The following is a 23,979-nucleotide window of genomic DNA, read 5'->3' on the forward strand; positions in this document are numbered from 1 at the left end:
TTAAAGATCCCCAACACCTCCACAATGCTCAAGCCAACAGTCAATACCTGGGCCTCATCCTTCCGGAGCCATCTGCAGCATTTGACCTGAGACACCCCTTCACTTATCCTCCAAGACCCTGCCATGGCCTGGTTTCCCTTGTAGCCCTCAAGCTGCTTCTCCCTCGTTTCTCTTTCTGAGACTTAAGTGTTGGAGTTTCCTAGATCTTAGTTCTTTTTTACTCTTAATTTTTTTTAGTTGTAGGTGGACACAATAACTATATATATATATATATATATATATATATATATATATATATATATATATTTTTTTTTATGTGGTGCTGAGGATCAAACTCAGGGCCTCACATGTGCTAGGCAAGTGCTCTACCACTGAGCCACAACCCCAGCCCCTAGATCTTAGTTCTTAACTCATATTTTCTACCTATAAGTTACCCCACAGTATCCTCAGGGGAATTTTTTCAGGTCCCCCAAGACTACCAAAATTGGTAGATGCTCAAGCCCCTTCAATGAAATTACACAGTGTTTGGATATGGTCTATGACATCTCTTGTATACTTTAAATCATCTCTAGAGTACTTAAAATTACTATACTTATAATGATATATACTATGCCTAGGACAATGTAAATGCTTTGCACATAGTTGTTCTAGTGTATTGTTTAGGGAATAATGACAAGGAGAATAAGTCTGTCCATCTTCAGCACAGATGCAGGTTTTTTTTTCTCTCAATATTTTCAATTTTCACATGATTATTTTCATAGATGGGAAATCCATAAATATGAGACCAATAGTTTTTACTCAATAGGGGATCTCATACTGTCCCGTGGATCTAAATCCTGTCTATATGTTTGTATTAGTCAGTTTTCCGCCACTGTGACAAAATATCAGAGATAAACCAACATTTAAGAAGGAAAAGTTCATCCTGGCTCATCATTTCCAAGGCTTCAGTCCATGGTTGTTTGACCTAGTTGCACTTGGTTCTGTGGCAAGGCAGAGCATCATGGCGGAAATGTCAGATGGAAAAAAGTTGCTCACCTCATGGTGGCTGGGAAGCAAAAACAGAGAGGAAAGGACTGGGCTCCAAAGACAGCCCCGCCCCCAACAATCTAACAGGCTCCCACTTAAAGTGGTAGGAACCACTTCAAGGTTCCATCACCTCCAATAGCACCACAGCCTGGCAACCAAGACTTCCACTCATGGCCTCTGGGGGACACTTCACCAAAGCACAGCAATGTGGACGATTGCAGGCTCTAGTCCTGAGCTTTCTTAAGATTTTGTATCTAACTGCTTCTCAGTATCTCTGATCAGCTGTCTAAGGAACATCTCAAACGAACCATTTCCAGAACCAAGCCTCTTCTCCTGGGACCCATCTTTCCCATCTCAGCGAATGGCCACTTTCAGTTGCTTAGGGGAAAAAAATGGAGTTATCTCCAATGCTTCACAAGGAATCTTTCAGGAAATCCCGTCAGCTCTACTCTGGAATCTGTCCGGAATCCACACTCCTCACCACCTCACCAGCGCTCGTGCTGTTCCCAGACACAGTGATCTCTGGCCTGGATTCCCACGGTGGCTTCCAAACAGCACCAATACTTCTGCCCCAGCCTACACATGAGCTTCCAGTGTATGAAGGCTCATGTCTGCCCACCCAGCACTCCCCACGCCTCTCCTTCCACTCTCAGGAAAAGCCACAGTCTTTACAATAGCCACAAAGCTCTCCACAGGCCCCTAACTCAGCACCTCCTGCTTTTCACCTGGTCACCCAAGTCCTACTCTACGCCCCACCATGTTCCACCTTGAAGCCTTTGAACTTCCTGATTTCTGTCCTTTTTATGGTCTCCTCTTGATGTCCCCAGACAGTACTTCCTCCCTTAATTCAGGTCCCTGCTTGTCACTTTCTCAGAGACGCTCTCCCTGACTGTCCCATTCTAATAACTGCTGACTTTTCTTATCCTACTCTCCTGTTTTATTTGTGACTTCTCCTTAGTACTCATCCCCACCTCCTTTTTTTTTTTTTTTTTTGTACCAGGGATTGAACCCAGTGACACCTAACCACTAAGCCATATCCCCAGGCCTTCAGCCCTTTTTATTTTTTATTTTGAGACAGGCCTCACTAAATTGCTGAGACTGGCCTTGAACTTGAGACCCTCCTGCCTCAGCCTCCTGAGCCACTGGGATTACAGGTGTGCACCACCATGCCTGACATACTCATCACTTTGTAATATGCTATTTATCTTATAGATTTACTTGTTTGTTGTCTAACCCCTCCAATAACACGTAAGCTTTCTGGGGGCTAAACTTTTTCTGTGTAAACTCTTTTATTTCTAGAACCTTAACTAATACTTGCATGAAGCAGGTGCTTGGTAAGTTTTTGGTGAATGAGTGATTTCTCTCTGGTCTCCTACTGGCTGGGCCTCCCCTCCAGTCTGTGCTTCATGCTGCAGCCAGGGGGCCTGTTAGAAACATAAGTGATCCTGTCACCTTCTCCCTTAGCACCAGTGAGTGGCTCCTTGTTTCCCAGCCCCCAGCTCTTTGGGACCAGCTATGGCCTGGGCCCTGCCGATGTCTTCAAGTCGTCTCTTCCTGCTCCACCCTGAAACTCTATGAAAATTTAAACACACACACCCACACACACAGTCACACACACACACACACACACACACACTCACATCCACACCCACACACACACTCACAAACACACACACTCACACACACACACACTCACACATACTCTCACACACACCCACACACTCTCACACACACACTCACACACACACACACTCACACACACACACACTCACACATACTCTCACACACACCCACACACTCACACACACTCACAAACACACACGCACAAACACACACACTCACACACACAAACACACACTCACACACGAACTACTCTGCCCTTATGATACGGATCTCCTAGTCTGAATCAACAAGACCCTGGACAAGCACAGATCAACCCAGCTTGTTGTCATTCATTATGTGCAGTAGGAAAGATTTCAGGGTGGTAAATTTGAGAGAGCTGAAGGGGCCTCCATTCATCAGAGTTGAGCTGAGCTGTGGGCCCCTTCCCAGACCCTGTTCCCGACACTCAGAGAGGCAGGTATTTCTGTAGGGCCTGGGAGACAGGGTGAGGTCCTTCCTCCCTGTCCTTCATTCTGTTCTCAAAGTTTCTCCCCAGTATCCACATCTCAGAACTGGGTAAATTCAGGAATGCTGACCAGGAGACTAGAATTCCGGGGAGGTTGGGTGCCCGGAGCAGGTGGAAACTCTGTCTGTGGCTGCACCGAAGGGGCAGGTGTGGCCTGAGTGGAGACTGGCAGAAGGGTTCTGCCTTTGCTGAAACTTGGTCTGTGGCATTGGGTGATCAGATGGCAGGGACGGTTCCTAAGTTAGTTCTGTGAATCACAGTCTAATCACTCAGCAGGGAACAAAGGAAGTGAGAGTGGGATGTAGAGGAGGAAGTGTTCAGTTTAAACACATCTGAAGGCATGTGGAACTTCAACAGGAGAGAACACACTTTCCTATTTCTTTGATCTCTAACAAGAGTACAAATTTTGAACTCAGAGTTAACAATAGCGATGTGAATTATCTATCTATCCATTCTTCCTTTCTTATTAGCATAAGAACCCTGTTGTTAGGTGTACACGTTAAATCTGGAATACAAGTTGATATCTCCCATATTCCCTTGTAACTAGCTATGGCTTTGTGACTAAGTTCTGGCTTCCAAGTTATCATGGCACAATAGCTGGAACTCCAGCAGCTATTTTAGACTGTGAAATTATTTGAAGGAAAGAAGCCAGTGCATACGACATGGAGCAGAAAGCTAGGAACTTGGGCTCTGATGACACCTGCAACTTTAACACTCGCGTAGTGTTTCTCTCTTGTATGAAAGTTACCTATCTTCATGCTACTTTCATGTCCAAGAGAAATGCTGGCATCTGGCCAGAGGGCAAAAGAGAGTGGCGGGTGGGGGGTATTGACTTTTATCACAAGCCTTCTCCCTCAATAGGGATATTAATCTATTATTAATCTATGATTAGGCTGAGGTTTTCTCCTATGTGAAAATGGACCTATTTGTTATTGATAAGAGTTCCAGTGTCCCTTGCCCAGTAGATATCCATGACTATTTCCTTATTTGAAGAAAGGGATTTGCAGATGTAATTAAGTTAAGGCTCTTAAGATGATACCATACTGAAATACCCATGTTGCCTTAAATTAAATGACAAGTGTCTTTTGGAGAAATGCACAGAGAACAGGTATAAAGTAGAAGAGATGATGTGACCACAAGGACCTATTGATGTGGCCATAAGGCCACAAGTTAAAGAACGTCAATAGCCACCAAGGAGCTAAAGGCAAAAAGGACCATCCTGCCCAGCTGCCATGCTGACACTTTGATTTCAGACTTCTGGCCTCCAGAGCCATAGACAATGATTTTTGCTGTTTTGAGCCATCGAGTGTGTGGTGATTCGTTATACCAGCTACAGAAAATCAACATGAGTCACTGAGACAATGAAAGTGGCTGAGGTTCCTCAGGGAAGGCTCAGCATCCTGGGAGACCAACGGCTAAGTCTGGCAAAGGAGAACCTGCCCAGGAAGTGGCCAGAGAGGAGGAAAGCAGGTGATCATAGGGCGAGATGAGTTCCAGTATCAAGCACCTGAGGCAGAGCCGAGGTGTGGGTCAGAGCCGAGAACTGGACCGTTTAAACACCAGGGAGGGCAACTTTGACTTTCATCAAAGCATTTTCAGTGGATCAGTGGAGCAGGAGTGGAGGCAGAGATCTGGGGATGAGCGGGTGTCGGAAAGGGGGAAACATCCCGGAAACTCCCCCAGGTCTGAGCGTGAAGTCATAGAACAGCTAAAGAAAGCAGAAGGATTCTTTAGATGGCAGAGACTCAAGGATGCTCAGTTGCTGATGAAGAAACAGGAGAGAAAGGAAGGTTGAAGATACAAGGTGACTGCAAAAATAAGGTTCCCAAGCTCCAGAGAAACCCTCCTTCTTCCAAAAATAGATCCCACTACAGGTGAGTAACAAAGGCTGTGGCAGGATGTGGAGGGACCATCCATCCAGTGGCTACTATTTAGTCTTTAGCGTGAAAGATAAGCTCACCTGCCCAGAAGGATGAGAAAATGTTAGGACTGAAAATTGTGAGAGGAAAAGTGGGGGAAAGGTTCTAAATAGGCTTTGAGAAATGCAAAGAGGCAGGGGAAGGCTGTCTGAACTCTGCTGAGGGCCAGTGGAAGCTGGAAAACAAGAATTTGGTGGCCCCAGCCTGTGTCATTGGGCAAAGGTATCCAGCATCCCTTGATAACCTAGGCCAGTCCAGAGGAGAAAGACACTGGGTGAATTGACACTGGAAATTCCACAGGCATATGGGACACCCGGCCAATGGGACCAGTGGGAAACTAACAAAAGTGATTGATCAGGTGTACCAAGTCAGGTAAGGTGTATGGGCAAAGAAGAAAATGGGGTAAGGGAAGCTGGTGGCTGAGCTAGACAGAGAGGAGGTCAAAGGGAAATGTTTGCATTTTCAATGTCAGAGATGGAGCAGTTCTGAGTGACAAATCCCAGAGCATAGTCAAGGGAAGTTCAAGGACCGAAGTGCAGCGGAAATGACAGTTCCAGGAGATGAAGCAATTAAGGAACTAAGCCGGGTTGGGTGGTGATAGGTCATCATTTATTTTATTGTCCACTTTTGAAAGTGAAGGGAGGTGTTATTAATGCATCATCCACCCCAGAATAACCGGTGTGACTCTAGACTGTCCTAAGCAAGCCTCATGGTGAGCCTGGTGCTTGGCCTCAGGATGGAGGAAAAGACAGGGACCTGGAGCGAAGCCATTAGGGACAGGTGTGATTGCAGGCAACTGAGCAGAGCATAGGAAGGTGGCATGGCCCACGCCAAGAGGCTCACCAAGCGAGCTACTCAAGAGGGTTGTTTTAATCTGTATTGTGCTACTGTAACAGAAAGCCAGAGACTGAACACTTTATCAAGAGCAGAATTAGATTTCCTCACAGTTATGGAGGCAGGAAAAGCCAATAGCAAGATGCTGGTATCTGGCCAAGCCCTCATTCTGCATCTTGCAATGAGGAAGGCCAGAGGGCAAGAGAGAGTGGGGAGGGGGCGGAGGGGTATTGGTTTTTATCACAAGCCCTCTCCCTCAATAAGGACATTAATCTATTCATGGGGCAGAGCCTTTGTGACCTAATCACTTTTTTTTTAATGGAACAGAACCAAGGAGCTTGTAAATGCTAGGCAAGTGCTCCACCACTGAGCTACACCCCGAGGTCCTAACCACCTCTTACAGGTCCCACTGCACAACCCTGCTGCACTGGGGATCACATTTCCAACCCAAGGGCTTTGGGGACACATTCAAACATAGCCAAAGACAGATATTCAGTGCACAGTGACTGGCCCTGATGGAGCCCCTCTAAGTCTCTTGAGTTGTTCCAGAACAGATCTGACAGTCTGCTGTCTCTCAGTCCAAAGGCTTTCTGAGTTTATTCATCTGTCCCTTAAGTAAACAGAGGGCCTGCTCTGGTCCAGCCCTGGGTGAGGCTGAGGAGCTTATAGCTCCTTAAGGAACTCACATCCAGTGGTGCTGGTGGGAAGCAGAGGCGGGGAGGGAGGACGGCTATTTTCTGAATGTCATAGTGCCATGTGCACCCCAGAGGTCAGTGTAAAAGGGGGAGTATCTGATGGGTGTGTGAGGGTAGAGATGGGGTCATTTTCTCATCAGGGTCTTAAAGGGTGAAAGGAGACTGGCAGGGAGGACTGAGTGAGGCTCCTCTTCCCAGGAGGGGGACCAGCACATGCAGAGAACAGAAGCAAGGAAGCCCTTGTACCTGTGGGGAAAGGCCAGCGTCTCACGTTGCTGGAGAGTGGGGCGTCCATGTGGCCTGGGGCTGGGGACCAGGGTGTACCTGCAATTTGGGTAGAGAGGTGGTCAGGAGTCAAATGCAGAAAAGGTCTTAGATGCTATGCCCATTGGGCATTTATTCAAGGGGATGGAAAGACTCTAAGTGGAAAGGAAGGCCACAGGTGACCCAGGAAGCAGTCTCCACAAGCTGGCTTCCCTTCTGTTTTTTTTTGGTATAGATAAGGTTTTTCTCAAAATAATGTAGATCTGCCACTCAGCTTTAGGGTGGGCATTTTAATTCTCATCTCTCAAACAGGCATCCCACAAGCTGAAATATAGACAAATTCCAGAATGATTCCTCCCAAGCACCGTCCTCCACAGAGGAACACACTACTGTTTGGCTGCTGTCTCAAGTGGTCAGGCATCTTCTGAAGTGGCCAGGGGCCCTGGAAACCTGGGGTCCCCCACAAGGTAAGGCTTGCTGAGAGGCCACTGGGAAACTGTATATGACATGCCCCTCCCTTCTTCTCTCCCCCCTCCCTCCCTCCCTCCCTTCCTTCCTTCCTTCCTTCCTTCCTTCCTTCCTTCCTTCCTTCCTTCCTTCCTTCTTTTTAGGAAAGTGGATATGAAATTGGAAGGAGGGGAAGAAGGGACTGCACGCATGGTTCCAGTGTGCAGAAGGGTCTGTCCTTACTCCACTGCTTTTCTGAAGATGGCTGAGAGCCTACTAGGCCTGTTCTTGGGACTTTGAGTAGCCCAGGGGTCTGCAGGTGCCCAGGCCACACACAAGCCCTAAGCCCTGACATCCAGTCCTGCACCTTGTGCCCACCTCACACCGTCTAGCAGGCGTGGATCCACATAGGTGCTCTCTGAGGGTCTTCCAGAGACAGGGTCTTCAGAGGATCCTGCCCTCCCAGCATCATCCTGGGATTCCATCAACTGCAGGGAGGCCAGTGTCACACAGCTAGAAAGGGAGCAGTCTCCAAGACACAGGTGACTCCCCACCATTCAGAATCTGCATGCAGTGACAGGCTGAGCTCCCCTTCTGGCACTATCCTAAAAGCTGGTCAAGAGCCTGGGGGTGAGGGCCTGAAGTGGTCAAGCCGCCCTTATAGTGTTGCCATCTGGGCTTTGCAAGACATCTGAGACTAGTGAGGGTGAAATCTAGTTGGTGTTCACCAAACTGTGTGCCCTGGCAACAAGGGGCTGCCTCTGTAAGACACCAAGGTACCGTGCGGTGGCACTGGGTGTAGTATAACCGCTTTTCTAATTCTGAGTCATGATGAAGATTAGCAAGTGCCCTGGAAGGGTGGGCAAAAGGCTGAGATGGCAAATACGTTTCATCTCGTGGGCCCTTGCTCGTGGTGACCAGGAGTGCAGCGTCCAGGAGGAAGATAAGTGAGGTCCGGGCAGGAGGTCTGCATTCAGCATGTTGGTCCCTGGTGGGGGAGGGGACAGGCGCTGGCAAGGAGAGTATTTGCCATTTTACCCTCTGCTGTAAGCTGATACCTTCTGTGTCAACACACAGTCCAAAGGCACCTAATACCCGCCCAGGCACAGAGGACAGGGAATCACAGCCCTGCCGGGGTATGCTTTGCTGTTTCCTCCTGATGCAGGGGGCAAAGGCAGTTCAAGTAGGTGGGGGATTCCTTTGCAGGACACTTCACCATGAGGTGTTTTTCAGAGAAAGAGGCAGCATGGCTTTGCACAGCCCTGTGCAGCCACGACTTCTCTGCTCACCTCTGCCGCACAAGCCCAAATTGAAGGCTGATGCCCTCACACAGATGGCCCGCTTCCTCTTCTCCCTCAAGCTTCTCCTGCCCCTTCACAGCTCAGAGCTCTTGGTTTGAAACTCCACCACATGCCTGTCAAACCTGCGGCCCGGGCAACTTAGAGGCAGACATATCCCTGCTCGCTCTTTCCCATCTCCCTAGATAAACAGCCTACTACTATGACTGAGATGACCAGGCCACCCTTCCCTCAGCACCAGCCCACTGCTCAGATCCTCCTTCAATCCTGTTAGTCCCTGGAGAAGTAAGTAGGCATGTGACACACATTTTTATTTGTTGATTGGGCAGAGACCTGCTCAAGGACACTCGCCCAGGTGTCTTTTCTCCAATCATCTTGTATCCATTGTCCTATTCTGGGGACTTTGAGTGGTTGGAGTCACCAAAACAGCAGGCAGGGACTAGAGGTTCACTTGGAAGGCTCTTTCCCACCTTCAGCTGTGAGGTCAACATCTGGGACCAAGGTGTACCTGCAATTTGGGTAGAGAGGTGACCAGGAGTCAAATACAGAAAAGGTCTTGGATGCTATGCCCATTGGGCATTTATTCAAGGGGATGGAAAGACTCTGAGTGGAAAGGAAGGCCACAGGTGACCTAGGAAGCAGTCTCCACAAGCTGGCTTCCCTTCTGTTTTTTGATGTAGATAAGGCTTTCTCAAAACAATGTAGATCTGCCACTCAGCTTTAGGGTGGGCATTTTAATTCCCATCTTTCAAATAGGCATCCCACAAGCTGAAATATAGAAGCCTCCTAGGAGCCTGCCAGATTGGGACCCATGAAGGAAGAACTAGAATGTGGTTAGAAGCAGGTGGCTTAGTGGTTGACTCTGGCAAAGTCCCTTTCTTGTTTGGGCCTTTGTGCCTCCTTCCATGTAAAATGAGGGAATTGGGCTAGAACCTCTGACATTTTTTTTCTATGCAAGCTTTCTCGGTTTGTACATGATAGGGTAGGAAGGCATAGAGTCTATGCTGGCCCAGTCCTCTGGCCTGGTACCTAGTTAATCACACCCACCACCCCCATCCCATAGGACATTTTGTCTCTGGAAGAGCATATGTCCCCAGCAGCCTGCTGAGAGGCTGACCTCAGGTCAACCAGTTGTTATCTAGGCCAACTGCCTGTAAATTGCTCACATTAATTGATCACCTACAGGGTACAGAGCTCAAGATTTGAGCAGGTTTGCTGTGGTCAAGAGGAGAAGAGTACCAAACCAAAGAAGCCAATTAGGCTTCAAAGGGGAGCTAACTGGCCTCCCTTCCATCCACCGCTCTCCACCCCTCCATCCAGTCATCAAACCAGCTCATAATTCCCCACCATCCACTATCTGTACACCAGTGTCTGTGTAGGAACTATGGGAAGAGGGAGGAGAGAAAGAGGCAGGGCCCATTAGCGGGGTCCCCAGGTATGACAAGTACCCTCTGAGGACAGGGAAGGACCAGAAAGGTATCTTGCAGTCTCAAGCTGACAAGATGATGGAAGTATTTTTTTCTACCCAGCACTTTGGTTCTTCACCAATCCTATCACTACCTATTTATTGTCCTATACCTGCCTGGTCCCTGAAGGAATTTGGATTTGTAATCCACACTAGGGGAAAATTTCAGCATTTGACATAACAAGGCTACCTTCATCCAGAAGAAAAGCAGAGTGGGGGCAGAGTGGGCTCCAGGATGGGGCTGGTGACTCAGGGTCTCCTCTGGGCTTCCCAACTGCTTGCTTGTGCAGTTGGAAAATATCACCTCTTTGAAAAGTAGTTTTCTTTTTATAAAATCTAGGGAAGATCTGCACTGTGGCTCCCTTCCCTCTATCTTTGGTAGCAGAGTTCCAGATATGACCCCCAATATTTCTAAGATTAAAATGGCTTTCACATTTATTTCCAATAATCTTGGAACTCCTCTTGAAAGGAACAGGCTTAACACTGTGATGTAGATGTCTTTGATGAATAATACTGAGATATGATTGGTATATGTGTTATCATTTGCCTTAAAAAATTGCAAATTGTTTGATAGACAAACTCAAAAGATGGAGATCTGAGATCAAAGGTGTTTTTGGTTGTTGGGACTGGGTAGCACTTGGTCACCACTGAAAGTCATTCTGGTCCAAGCATCCATAGATGTGCTCAGCTGCCCTGCCTGAAAGGTAATGGGAGAAATCCTCCAGGAGCAGGTGGTCTGGTGGAGAGCTGACCTGCAAGATACATTTTTGGCTTACCAAATCGGAACTGGTAAACTCACAAATATCCCCAGCGTTAGCATTAGGACCATCCCATTTTACAGAGGAGAAAACAGGCTCTCTTGCAGTCAGGCGTCACTCTGAGGTCACTCAGCTGGAAGGTGGCCGAGCTGGCACTTAAAGGCTGAAGGGAACGGCTCCAGAGCCCGACTGGAGGTGGGAGAGGTGACTCCGATCCCTGCCAGGAGGGCAGTTCCGCTGCGTGGGCTCAGTGAGGCTGAAGCTTGCTGCTAGGTCCCCAGAGCTGGCGCCGGTGCTAACTACCCGGCTCCTGAGAAGGCTAAAGCCTGGGGGCTTCGGGAGGTGTCAGACCAGGGCGGGGCTCCCCCAGGCGAATCTTGGTTCTGAGGAGTAATGGGCCCCACGCTGGAGTCCTGGCGACTGGCCAAGGGACTAGGGCGGGTTGAGAATAGCGCCGAGGTGGAGGAGAGGGGCGAGAAGCGAGGCGGGCCCACAGTCGAAATAGGAGAAGGGAGAGAGGGAGGAGGGAAGGGGGCGGGGAGTCTTTCCTGGGGCAGGAACCCGGGCCCCCCTTGGCGCAGCCGGCCCGCAAAGCGATTCTGCAGATGGAAGGAATTAAGTGGGAGGGGAGGGTCCTACGGTGATAGCAAGAGAAGGGAGGTAGAAGTGTGTGTGTGGGTATGTGTGTGAGAGAGAAAGAGGGGTGAGGGACAGAGAAGAAATGATCAAACTGGACATAAGTAGAAGAGACGGGAGAGGGAGAGAAGGAGACCGACGGACAGGGACAGAATAACCGAAAAACAGATCAACAGCGAGAAGAGAGACACTGAAGAGAGAGAAAGAAGGAAAAGCAAGTGAAAATGAAGTATTTGGAGAGGACTCGAAAAGAAATGGAAGAGAGCGGACAGTAGGGATTAGGCGGGGCAGTACCGAGCGCCAGTGGTGGCCGGGCTGGGGGCGGAGGGCGTGCGAGGGGGCCGTCCAGGGGCGGGGCCTACGCTGCGCTACATGTGTAGTTGAGCCTCCTTTCCCCATTCTCCCCACCCTGCTATCCCATATTCAATGAGACAGCCAATGGAGGACCAGGAGGGGGCGGAGTCTCTGTGGACCCCACCCTGGGAGCGGCCGCCGGAGGGGTCAGCACTGAGGCAGATAGCGGATCGCGGGCGGGGCGGGGAGGGGCGGGCGGCGAGAGGGGGCGGGCCCAAAAGTTTCCTGCCCAACTTTCGCTGCCTCCTTCCTCCGCCCGCGCGCGCCCCGGCTGCAGTCGGGGGGAGGCGGTGGCGGCGGCGGCTGCGGGCAGCGCTCGGGGCGCAGGGCATAGGACGCGAGGCGATCGCCGTCGGGGCTTGGGCGGCTGGCAGTGGGCACAGGCTCCCCGGTGCCCGCCCCTCCGCTGGGAGGGGGGCGCGAGCGGGCGGCCGGGGAGGGGCCGGCACAGCCGCGGCAAAATGAGCCTGCTGTCGGCCATCGACACGAGTGCCGCCTCGGTGTACCAGCCGGCCCAGCTGCTCAACTGGGTCTACCTGTCGCTGCAAGACACGCACCAGGCTAGTGCCTTCGATGCCTTCAGGCCAGAACCGCCCGCCGGCGCCGCGCCTCCGGAGCTGGCCTTCGGCAAGGGCCGCCCGGAGCAGCTGGGCTCGCCCCTGCACTCCAGCTATCTCAACAGCTTCTTCCAGCTGCAGCGCGGAGAGGTGGGTGCCCCCGCGCGCTCCCGCCCTCCGCCCCACTGCGCCAGACCGTTTCCTATCTGCCCGGCTCTTCCTGGCCTGGCCCCGGCCGGCTCCTCATTGCCCGACCGGGTTTGGCTCGACTTCGTTCAGCTTTGCCAAACTTGCCGCCCGAAGTCCCTGGGGCGCCGGGAGCGCGTCACCTCCCGTCAGAGTACGGCTGGGAGCCGCTCAGGCCCGGGCAGGGCCCTCCCGCCCCCTCTCCCAGCCTGGGAGCCTTGCTCGAAGCAGGCTGAGGCGGGGCAGGGGGGGTGTCTCCGGATTCTTTCCAGACAGCCGGGGTGCGGCCAGGGCGGAGAGCCCCTTCCAAGTGACTTTCCCTCGCCCAATCCTATACCCCTCCTGGCGATCGCGGACTGAGACCCAGTGCAGATTCTGCTCCGAACTCCTCTTGGAAAGGCCTAAAATCTTTTCTCCTCGACCTCCGGAGGTTGCCGACCCGAGGGGCGCCCTGGAGAACAGTGACTCGCCCAGAGGGTTTTTCCTGCTGTTCCCACCCAGGGACCCTCCAGATCCATCCTTCAGCCGCTCGGCCCTCCCCCAGCCACATAGGAAGTGGTTTTTGAGGGCTTGACCCCGCAGACTGCGCTGTCCTCTGCCCTCCCAGCCTGGAAGGAAATGAAAGGGAAATCCTTAGAGGGAGTGGGGGAGGACTAGATAGGGGGAGCAGTTCCAGCTGCCCAGCGCCTTCTCCAGAAACCTGGGCCGCCTATGTCGCAAAGTCTGCCTGTTTGGTGGATTCAGTTACAAAGTCTACCGGGCAGTGCCTCTTCCCCAGCTAGATAAACACACAGATAGCCATGACCTCTTAGAACCTTTTGAGGGGTCTTCTCCAGAGCCTCCCCAGATTCCACTCCTCTCTCCTGCTGGACTTCTCATGCACTCCCCACTTACTCCAGCCTTATTTGAGAATTGCAGACAACCATCACTGGCTTTCAGTTGTCCATCTTGTGGAGGGCTGTCTGCAAAGAAAGGTGCAGAGGTGTTTGGGGGCCATACATGAGGGTCACTTTCACTTTCTCTGGAGAGTCAGAGTTCTGAGAAGGTTGGGGAAGAGGGCCTGTTTATGCCAGGGAGTGCCAGGGTATATGGAGGAGGCAGAGGGTCACCCTTTCTGGTTTCATAGATGTGTTTGGCTGTTATTTACCAGAGGATTCATGGACACATAAAATCCTGGCCTAAGGCCAGCACCTCCTGAATTGCTCTGCGGACCTGTGTGACTAGAACTGGCGAGGGGAGACTGAGCATGGGAGAGAGAGATGAGTCTGGAAAAGCACCCTTTGGTACCAGGCATTTGTATGCCAGAGAGTAAAGCACTATCTTTGGGGGAGGAATGGCTCTTAGCTGGGGATCTTTCTTATAAGAGACTTTGCCACCTCTCAGGGAACTGGACTCAGGTACAGTGACTTCAGAAAACTGTGGAGTGGTTCCTCAGTGCCTGGATGTTTCCCGTTGTTGATTCTCTTACCAAACATTTTTTCAGTTCTGTGTGGGTGCATGGGCCTTGTGGGCACAGGCTAGTGGAGGCCACAGATCAGTAGGCAGATGAGACAGTGTGTGTGAATGGTGAGGAATTGGGTGGGGAGCCATGGTAACAGGTGATTGAGTGGTGGTTCCATGATGGCAGGCGGTGAGTAGTGGCGATGGGTATGTGCCCCAAGAGTGTCTTATCCAGGGAGAAGATTGTCATTACCTGTGGATCAAGCAGGGTCCCTTCTCAGTCCCTACTATCCTCCTTTTGTTCCCACTGTATGATGGCCTTGTTCTCCACATGTGGGTCTCTGCTAAGTGGTCCTGGGAGTTTGGGGCCCTTAGGAGTCCCCTGTAGGAGTGGGATGTTGTGCCTCGTCTTGGAAATTTCTGGCCTCCAGGATCCCAGTGGTAGCTCAGTGCGAGCTGTCTGCTGTTGTTTCTGTGACTCAGTTTCCCCATGAAGAGGCCCAGCAATGCGGAAGAGCAGATAAAAAGCCAATGGTGGGACATTCTTTCACGGCTGTCTTCAGGGAGCTTCCTGACCCTCTCTGGGTCTCAGATTGCCCGTCTGTTAAAGTTAGCCTCTTGTCTCCCAGAGTAGTGTGTCTGAGACTGGAAACCTGTACAAATGAGGGAGAATGTGCCTGCAGGGGGCTGGGCTGGGGAGCCCAGAAGGGCTTCTCTTATGCTCACAGGCCAGTGGCTACCTTGGATGGGATAGAGGGCTGTGCCTGCAGATCCGGAAGGCTCTCTTGGCTTCAGGCTCCCTTGTCCTCACCCCCCCTCCCACTGCGCCTCTTAAACCCTCTCAGAGCCCCAGCTGTGCTTTGGGGACAGGCCTTTCCTGCATACAGGGCTTAGCTGGTGACCTAATATGGCTTCAAAATAGCAACTGGCTGAGAAGGCAAGAAGAAATACCCCCCACCTCAATGCCACCATGGGGCTAGTCAGAGAAGCATCAAGTCCTGTGTGGGCTGGAGGAGACTCTATGAAGGGACCTAGGGGCCCAGAAACGTTGCCATTCTGTGCAAGGCCTGGCAGGCCTAGTGGCAGTGCCTGCGGATGTGACTTGCATGCTGACCGCTGACCACAGCCTGTCTGCGCCAGCCCCTGTGCCAAGAGCCCACCCCCTCCTGCACCACCCCCAGGCTGCTCCCACCACAATAGCAAAACACCATGAATGCAGCTGGCATGGGGGGTGAGGACATGGGGGCACAGAGGCCCATTGTACCCCTGGAACCTCAGCCATGGAAGCTGAAGATAAGCCAAGGGTTCTGAGTGGCACTCTGGCCCTGGGAACAGAAAGGGAGATGGCAGAGTTCACATGTAAGTGTAGGGGCAAGTACCAGCAGGTGACCTAAGGCAGAACAGGCACCTCATACAGTTTCTCAAAAGACCTCTGGGTCCACACACCAGGCCCCGTGAATCCTCCGTTTCAGAAACCTGATCTGTGGCAACAAGTATGTCTTTGGAGAGTGACTCTGGCCTTGGCTAAGCCCCTCCTTTCTCTCCAGGTGCCCTGGAAGGCAGTTCCTAGGAGTGGGGGTTGGGCTGCATGGGGGTCCTCCCTGCCAAGTTCTGTTTGGAATTTAAATTCACAGCAGTGTAGGGACTGTGGGATTCTAGTTCTGCAAAAAGTAGAGTTAAGCATTACTTTTGAGTCCCTTGGAGTCATACCCAGGTCCTGTCCTGGCTAATTCTTGTACCCCTACCACCACCACCATCACCGGGAACAATATGGCTGTCCCTCTCCGTTCAGTTTGGATTATCAGGACAGTCTTTTTCTTTCCCTTTTCCTCCAGGGACAGAAGTAGCTGGGAAGCATAACCCTACTGTCAAGCGATCTGTACTTTGTGGGTGATGGGGGAAGGGATTTGGGATCAAATTTGTTTGGAAAACACCATGCTGTCTTTTCTTGGATTCATACAATGCCTGCTGGCACTGTCCTGAAAAATCCTACAGAATAAAACACAGTAACCATTCTCCAGCCCAGCATTTTCCATACCTATTTAACCAGAGAACATCTTTGGCACAAGACACCTGCCAGTGTTCTTCAGCATCTCCAGACGCTCCAAGGAGCCAGACAGCTCCTTCCTCATTGCATAGATCCAAACTAGGAAGCTCTTCCTGGAGCATAAGTTTGGGAGCTCTCCCAGGTTCTAGCATCATCTTCTTCAGCGTCATAGGTCCCTCCCTCTTTGCCTCTGTGGTCCCTCTGTGGGAAATTTGGGAATGGCAGCAAGGGAGTCATGAGGCACCCCAGGACCTTTAACGGTTCTGCAGACACAGCTGAGAGACCTTAGAGGAGCAACTATACTGACCTGCTTTAGAAGGTCCTACCTTTGACACTTTTCCCGAGAGTTTAAATGTGTCACCAGTGCCTGCAATGGATGGAGATGAGCCAAAGGGCCACCAGTGTGGATATGTGAAATGAAGCCACACTTCTGCCTAAGGTGGAAGTTTGCCTGGCAGGGGCTGAGAGTGGTCTCCAGGGACTAAGATTGATTCCCAGCAGCCTTTGTGGTCTCTATGGGATAGGTGGGAAGGGAGTCCCAGGGCTGAGGAAGAATGGCCATCGTAGCCCAGCCAGGAGCTGGGAAGCTGATCAGTGACTCAGACAAGGAGGCCCGCAGTTGGGAGTCTGTTGGCCAAAGCAGTCTGACCCTCCTTCCACCAGATTTATTTGACTGGGCGAGCACAGGCTAAGAAGGAGGCCACCCCTCATAGGTCTTCTGAGTCAGGTGGGAGGGAGGAAAGCAGGCAGCATTAGTAATTTGTAATCAGCCAGGTGCTGTCGGTGGTCTGTACTCAGGTGGCACTTTAATCTGGGCGTCTCTTTCCTCATAACTCCCATTTTATAGAAGGCAAAATTGAGGCCTGGCAAATCACCCAGCAAGCCAGTGGCAGAGCCAGACCCAAACCTCTTCTGGGTTCCATTCAGGACTTGTGTCTGTGGCTCAGCCTGCAGCCAGTCCCCCGGTTGGCTCTCATCCAGATCATTCTCTACCCTTCCCCTGCAGGGCAGGCAGAAACCAGGGTCTCTTGTCAAGCTGTGGTGCCTTTGACATTTTGTCCTGAATCCTTGAGGTTTGAGGAGTGGTGGGCATAGTTGTGGGTGCTGGGTTTCTTCCCATGTCCTTTTTCCTGGCTTAGGAAAAGCAGAGGAGATGGACACAGGGAACCTCTAGTACTTTTGTGCCTGTACCGCAGCCTGTGCATGGCAGGCTTGTGGTCCAGATGGGGAAACTAAGGCACAAAACTAACAAAAATGATGCATCCAGAAAGTCAGCAGCTGACCCAGGGATCCAGCCTAGGACCAGGACACCTGCTGTGCCCTGTGTGTGTAGATGAAGCACACTCAGTCCTCCTCTGGCCAGCCTGGTCATCCCCAACCCTTGTCCAGTGGACAGATCCAATATATTTCTTCCTTTTAAAATATTTTTTTGGTTGTCAATGGACATTTATTTTATTTATTTATATGTGGTGCTGAGAATCAAACCCAGGGCCTCACACGTGCTAGGCAAGTACTCTACCACTGAGCCCCAGCCCCAGCCCTCCAATATACTTCTTATGGCACAAGTGGATGTCCTTCTTCCAAGAGGCTTTGCCTGGCTGCTGTGGGGAGCAGCCCTCCCTCCAGTTGCTATGGTCTGGGGACAGGTGAGTTGTAGATATTTCTTCTAACACAGCATGTCTTAACAGCTGGTCTTGTGGTGCAGTAGGCAACAGGTGTATCTATCTCAATAGCTAGATTGTCAGCACTCTGAGATCGGGAATCTTGTCTTTTTCCACTTAGCAGTTCTAGTATCTGATGCTCAGTGAGTACCGGTACTATGGATGGGTGGGTGGGTGAAGAGAGGACTTGAAGCCTCTCCCCTGCTCCATGTTCAGTCTTGACTATGTGAATGCTCTCCTTAATCTCTTAGCTTCTTATTTCATTTCAAGTAGGAAATGTTTGTTGAATAGTTTGATTAATTGGAATGAGCTGACTTTGGAGAGAGTGAAGTCCTGCCCCAGAGGTGTCCCAGCAGAGGCACAGATGACTGAGAGTCCTGACCTTGTTTGGGATGGACTTCGTTGAGAATCTGAAGACAGCTGAAGTCCCTGTTGTCAGCACAGGGCACAGAGCACCAGCATATGTGCATGCGTATTCATGCGGATTCATGAGTGATTTCAGATGGACATCCTCATGGATCCCAGTTCCAGGGCCCCTGCTATAGAGGCTGCAAACCTCAATGATGCCTGGGACTGGGTAAATATTGGGACCCTTTCCAGTCCTGGGATTCTTATTCATGCTTTGTGCTTTCACTTGACAAATATGAATAGAAATGAGAGGCACCTGGTCCCCAGGGCAGAGGTCAGAAGAGTCGTGAAATACAAGTACCTGTCAGGTGCATGGTGACCCTGATGGGGGCCGGGGGAACCAAGGCAGGGAAGAGAGCGTCCCCTGAGTCCTTTCTGCTTTGTCCTGCTGCCGCTGTCTGCTCCCCTGTTCCTGGTCCTGTCCCCATTTCTCTCTGCCCACTTCTCTCATCAGAAAGAGCTTGTCCGTGTTGATTAGGTCAGAATCTTCTCATGGGCACTGGCAGTGCCCAGGGAGCCGTGCTTACATGTGCTGGGTGAGTGGGCCTCCAGGAGGTGGCCGTGGCCAGCCCTGCCCCCTCCTGACCCTCAGGTCAGCTTTAGATCTTGGAAACTGAAGGGCTGGGGCTGGGGCTGAGTGTGGCCTCTTTTCAAAGGCTGGGAAACCCTCATTCGGGCTGTGGTTTTCCTTTGGGCCCAGGGCTGTCTCCGGTCCCTGAGGCCAGCCCATGGCCACCTGTGGGTGTGTCCTGTGCCCTTGCTTGACTCCAGACGGGCCCCTAGGGATAGAAGAAATGCAGGTCCCCTAGGGAGAAGGGGTGAGTCATTTGTGAAATGAATGATGTCTTGTCTGAAGCAGGAGCATGGGTGTGTGCCGCCACGGTGAGGGGCGTGGGGTGGTTCGGGGGAGTAAGAGAGCAGTGGTCTGCTGTCAGAGGAGCCTCCTGCGAGGGGGGCAACTCAGCTTTGCTTCTGCCCGGCTCTTCGGCACCGTCCTGCCCACATCCAGGCCCTGGGCACTGCAGGGCTCGCCCTCGCCTTCCTGCATGCTGCTCCCCAGCTCTGCCTGCTGTCCCCACTGTCCCTGCCTGTCTCTCGTCCCATCTCTGTGCAGCTCTCTTTCCTCTGGGTTGCACTCAGAGTCCTCCTCCCACCTCTGTCAGCTCCTGCCTGCCCTCGCCTTCCACGGTGCCCTCCCTCTGTCCCTGGGGTACAACCCCAGCTTGGCAGGCACGCTCTGGTGAGGCCTGGAGTCAGCCCTGGAAATCTCTGCCTCTGTGCTCCATATTCCACAGGGCAGCCACCATCTCTGGGGTCCAAAACTCTCAGGCAGCCCAGAAAAGCTGGTGTCTCATCTTGCTAGGGCCAAGGGGCTTAGCATATGATGTCACACCTGGCATTTTCCTCTGGCTCCCCTTCCTGTAGGGAAAGCCAAGCCTCGGAGGCTGCATGGAAGCTGAAATATCATAGGCCAACACCTATTGGCTGTGTTACCTTGGGCAAGTTACTCAGCCTTTCTGAGTCTCAGTTTCCAGCTCTGTACAATAAAACCAATCTTGCTCACCTAAATGTGTTCTTGCAAGGCAAAGGGAAATGAAGGAAAAGATCTAATTAAGTACTCACACTCTGTACAAGTAGCGTCATCCCATCCGATCTTCCCCATCAGTCACACAGGCAGGAGTGTGATACTCAGTCCCCCATATATGATGTAAGGTCCCCAGGCTTTCTGCTGTTGGCTGATGGGGTCACTGACCCAGGGAGGAAGGAGATGTGGCCTCATTTCAGAGGCTGGCAACATCCTGGAAGCTTCCACCCAGCATGTGGGGCTGATCATGTGGGGCTGAGGTCCAGCAGTGCCCAGAGCAGCCCAACCAGTTCACGAAAACTCTGAGGCCCAGCCTAAAGCCTTCAAGGTGTGACCTCACCAGGCCAGCGGGGCTCTCGGGCCCTTCCCCACCTTGGACTCTGCTGCACCCAGGACAGTCACAGGTGTAAGAAGCAGCAAAACTCCTCTGCTCCCTGGGGTGCAGAAGACACAGAATCTTGCCTTCGGGGACATCCAGCTTTGTGGGACATGAGGAGACAGGAGATCAGAGCCTTGGAGTCAATTGCAGGCAGAGTCAGGACAGAGTTGAGGGCCTAGGGAGGTCCCTGGAGGAGAACAGCAGCACACGGGCAGCAGGGCCTCATTTGCACCCTGTTCCTGGAGCCTGAGGCCTGAATCAAGGGGAGGGGTGGGAAGCGGCAGCGTGTGCAGAGCCACAGGGAGAAAAGCAGAGTTGTCCTGTGGGGACCCTGACAGGGCCAGTTGGCCGTTGCAGAGGTGGGATCGACTGATGGAGGCTTCTGTGCCCGCTTTGTCGACCACCTGCAGATGGCAGGATGGGTGCCTTCAGCATGTTGCACTCTGGGGCATCCCTCAGGACCTGCTGTTTGTATCCAAAGATCTCAGGACCGTAGGGACAGTCCAATGTGCCCTCCTTCCTGCTGCTCCATTTTATGTTTTGCAGATGGGAAACCCAAGAGGCCAGGCCCTGACCTCTGCTCTGTCCAGTCCCTGCAGGCCGGGAAACAGCCAGGACTTGCCTTTCACCTCCATGGCCTGAGCTCAAGCAGGGCTTTGGAGAGGAAACCACCCGCTGCCCCGCCCGCCCTGCACTGGCTGGGCAGGCGGCCCTCCCTGCCCTGTATGGCTGGGTCTGCCTCCCTCTGCTGCCTCTCTGGGCCTCAGTTTCTCCATCTGTAACATGGGAATGAAGTCAGGTCGGCTGAGCACTCTATCCTTTCAGCTTATAGGTGGTGTTTGTCTTGACTTGGGCTAGGGACAGAGAGCTGCACAGTCCCTGGGGATAGACTAGAGGACACTGGAGGTCGGGGGGCCGAGAGGACCTCCCTTCTCTGCCTGTGGAGCAGTCTCTGGGTAGGGGTGAAGCTGTGACCCTACGGTGGGGTGGGTGGAGGGTTGAGCTGCCAGGCAGGGCAGCCTGCTCCGAGGCCTCTGGCTGCCCGGGATGCCCGAGGGGCCACTGTGAGCAGGGGAGCATGGCCACGAGGTGGGGACAGGACTTTTTTCCAGGGTGTAATTAGTGCACTTTTGGACATCCACCGAACGTCCCCTTCCTCTTGACAGTTCCCTGCCCAAACAGATCTGATTCCTGTGGACTTGCTTAAATCTTCTCCAGGAAAAAAAAAAAAAGAAAAAAGAAAAAGAAAGAAAAAGGAAAATAAGAGGGTTGTTATTTGTGAAATTGCACTTCCCAGCCATGAGGGTGAGTCACACCATTTGGAGCCTCAAGTTTCTTGTTTGGATGAACTTTTCTCTAAGGGGCTGGGACCATGCTGGGCTCCATCTGGCTGATTGGGGGTGGGGGTGGGGGTCTGCAGAGAGCCTTGGAGAGAAGATAAGGAGAGGCCTGAAGGTGGAGAAGTCCAGGCTCCCGAGGGCTGGACCTGGCTGCTGGCACCAGAATAGCTTGGGGAGCTGGGGGGAAATGCAGATTTAGGCTGGGGGAGGGGAGAGCAGGGAGTTAAAGTCTGCCGGGTGCAGAGTTTCAGTTTGGGAAGATGGAAATGTTCTGGAGGTGGACGGTGGCCACGGTTGCACAACAGTGTAAAGGCTCTTCGTGCGACTGAACTGTGCACTTTAAAATGGTGACTTTGGTCATGTGTATCTTGCCACACAGGGAAACATGCAGATTCTGGGCCCTCCCCTGCCAAGTGGCTGCTTTGGTGGGTCTGACATGGGGTCCAGAGAACTGTTTGTGTTACAGGTTTCCCAGGCTATCCAATACAAGTTTGAACTCACTCATTTAATCTGTATAATGGGGTCAGTGACTCACAGGGTGTTGGTGAGACCAGTTATCTGAATGTGTGTGGTGTTTCCAGTGCTAGAGTGGTGAGCGTTTGGCATGTCACCACGATGGAGTCTGAAATCCATCTGAGCCCTCCCTGCACCCTGCAAGGGGATCTCCTACTGGGCTTCTACAGAGAGGGGGCCCTCTGTCCCTGGGGTGGATCACTCCATTTTAGGCTCATCTGAAAAAGGAAGAGGCACTCCGGAAAATGCTGGCTGGTGTGGCATTGTCTGCTGTCCTGGCTGTCCTGATGGACCAGGCAGTGGTAGAGCAGAGTTGGGGTGTCAGGACCCATTGAGTTCTGTTTTCCAGTCACTTTAAGATGGTTATGTGAGGGCCAGGGCTGCTCCAGGTATGGCGTCTGTGTCTTTCCTTCTATGTGCCAGGATCTGATGCAAAACTTTATAAAAGGGACAGAGGTTCAGAGAGGGCAAGGGTTGTCCCACAGTCACACAGCATAGTGTCCTGAGGGACCAAGATCAATAGTGGCACCCAGTTGATGGGGGTTTTGTCTTCTAAGAGGGGAGAAACAGACCTCTAAAGATGGACACTGTAGGGAGTGAGATGAATGGGTGAGGAGCTGTACTGGGGATGGGGGACAGAGGAGGGTGCGGCCCTCAGCACAACTCTCAACTCTCCTCCTTCCCCCTCCTACACTGAGGGGGGCACAAAAAGGACCGTCCCCACCCTGGGCTGCGATGTGTCCTTCTTTGTCAGGGAGCTCTAGGCTCTTCCTTCCAGGGTCCCTGCTTCCCCATCAGCTTGAAGACTCCCAAGGACAAGTGCTCTTCCCCCCATCAGATCCAAGGCTCCCAGGATCACAGCTTACCCTTGCAAGTTCCTGGGCACCTGTGTTGGAGCCAAGGGGTGCCTAGCCCCATGCCAGGGTTGGTCTTCGGGCCACCTGTAGAATCTCCCTCTTTCTAGCCTTGGCCATTCTGTAGGCAAGGGGACCCATGGCCGATCCGTGCCAGCCTCACCGCAGGGCCCCACCTTCTCTAAATTCCTGTGTGCCAGGCCGCCCGGAGCCTGGGACTCCTATAAATAGAGGCTGTATACACCAGGAGGGGCCTGGCCGCCTCTGCTTTGAAGCTCAGTGGCAGGTCTGGTTCCTGTCTTCTGGGGGTGGGAGAGGTGGGCCGCTTCCCTCCTGGGGCTCTCTGAGAGGTGGCCTGAGCCTGGCCGAGCTCCCAGACACAGACTAAAGGCTTCTGGCCACAGGAGGCCAAGTGGGGCTCGAACCCCTGTAAAATGGAAACGGCGCTGTCTGTCGGCTGCCATGCCTCTTCCTTACAAGATGGGGAAACTGAGTCAGCATGACCCAGCCAAAGTTCCACTGCCAGCCAGTGGCAGAACCCCCAAATCTACCAGGTTGCTTTCCACACCACCTTCCTACCTTGTGGCGGTGCGTAAGGGAGAATTGATTGTAATAATGATAATCACAGTCACTGTGGTCATCCCTGTGTACTGAGTGGTTCCTAAGTGCCTGGCGTGAGGTCAAACATTTCTGACCTCATGTTAGCCTTGTAGAAACCCTGGGAGATTGCTGTCATTGGTTGGGCCCATTGTGTAGCAGAGCCACCGTCGCCCCACGGGGGATCACTGGCTCGTCTTAGGACACACAATTCGGGATCTGGACTCGGGTGGGGGGGGGGGGCCAGAGCCCTGGGGCAGCTGAAGGCTCTGCATAAGCCCATGTGTGTGTGTGTGTGTGTGTGTGTGTGTGTGTGTGTGTGTGTGTGAAACCTCCTCCCGGCTACCTCCGCGACCCACGCCTCTGTCCTCCGCAGGCCCTGAGCAGTAGCGCCTACAAGAGCGCCTCGCCCTACGGCTCCCTCAACAACATCGCCGACGGCCTCAGCTCCCTCACTGAGCACTTCTCGGACCTGACCCTCACCTCCGAGGCCCGCAAGCCCAGCAAGCGGCCCCCGCCTAACTACTTGTGCCACCTGTGCTTCAACAAAGGACACTACATCAAGGACTGCCCCCAGGTAAGGCAGCC

The 23,979-nt window shown here is 52.4% G+C and overlaps 1 protein-coding gene across 2 annotated transcripts in view; it reads left to right on the top strand.

Annotated features, from left to right (window-relative positions):
- The first annotated feature begins 12,077 nt into the window (after positions 1 to 12,077).
- The window catches only part of Zcchc24 (zinc finger CCHC-type containing 24), a 53,519-nt gene continuing 41,617 nt past the window's right edge, over positions 12,078 to 23,979 (top strand). For both annotated transcript variants that reach the window (XR_013434807.1, XM_013358879.3), the window contains exons 1-2: positions 12,078 to 12,531; positions 23,768 to 23,968. Coding sequence is in view for 1 of the 2 variants with exons in the window: in XM_013358879.3 (XP_013214333.1) it covers positions 12,286 to 12,531; positions 23,768 to 23,968 (447 nt within the window). In the remaining variant the exon portion in view is untranslated. The remainder of the gene's footprint in view (positions 12,532 to 23,767; positions 23,969 to 23,979) is intronic.

The sequence above is a fragment of the Ictidomys tridecemlineatus genome, chromosome 1 (genome assembly GCF_052094955.1).
Source record: "Ictidomys tridecemlineatus isolate mIctTri1 chromosome 1, mIctTri1.hap1, whole genome shotgun sequence".
Taxonomy (NCBI): Eukaryota; Metazoa; Chordata; class Mammalia; order Rodentia; family Sciuridae; genus Ictidomys; species Ictidomys tridecemlineatus.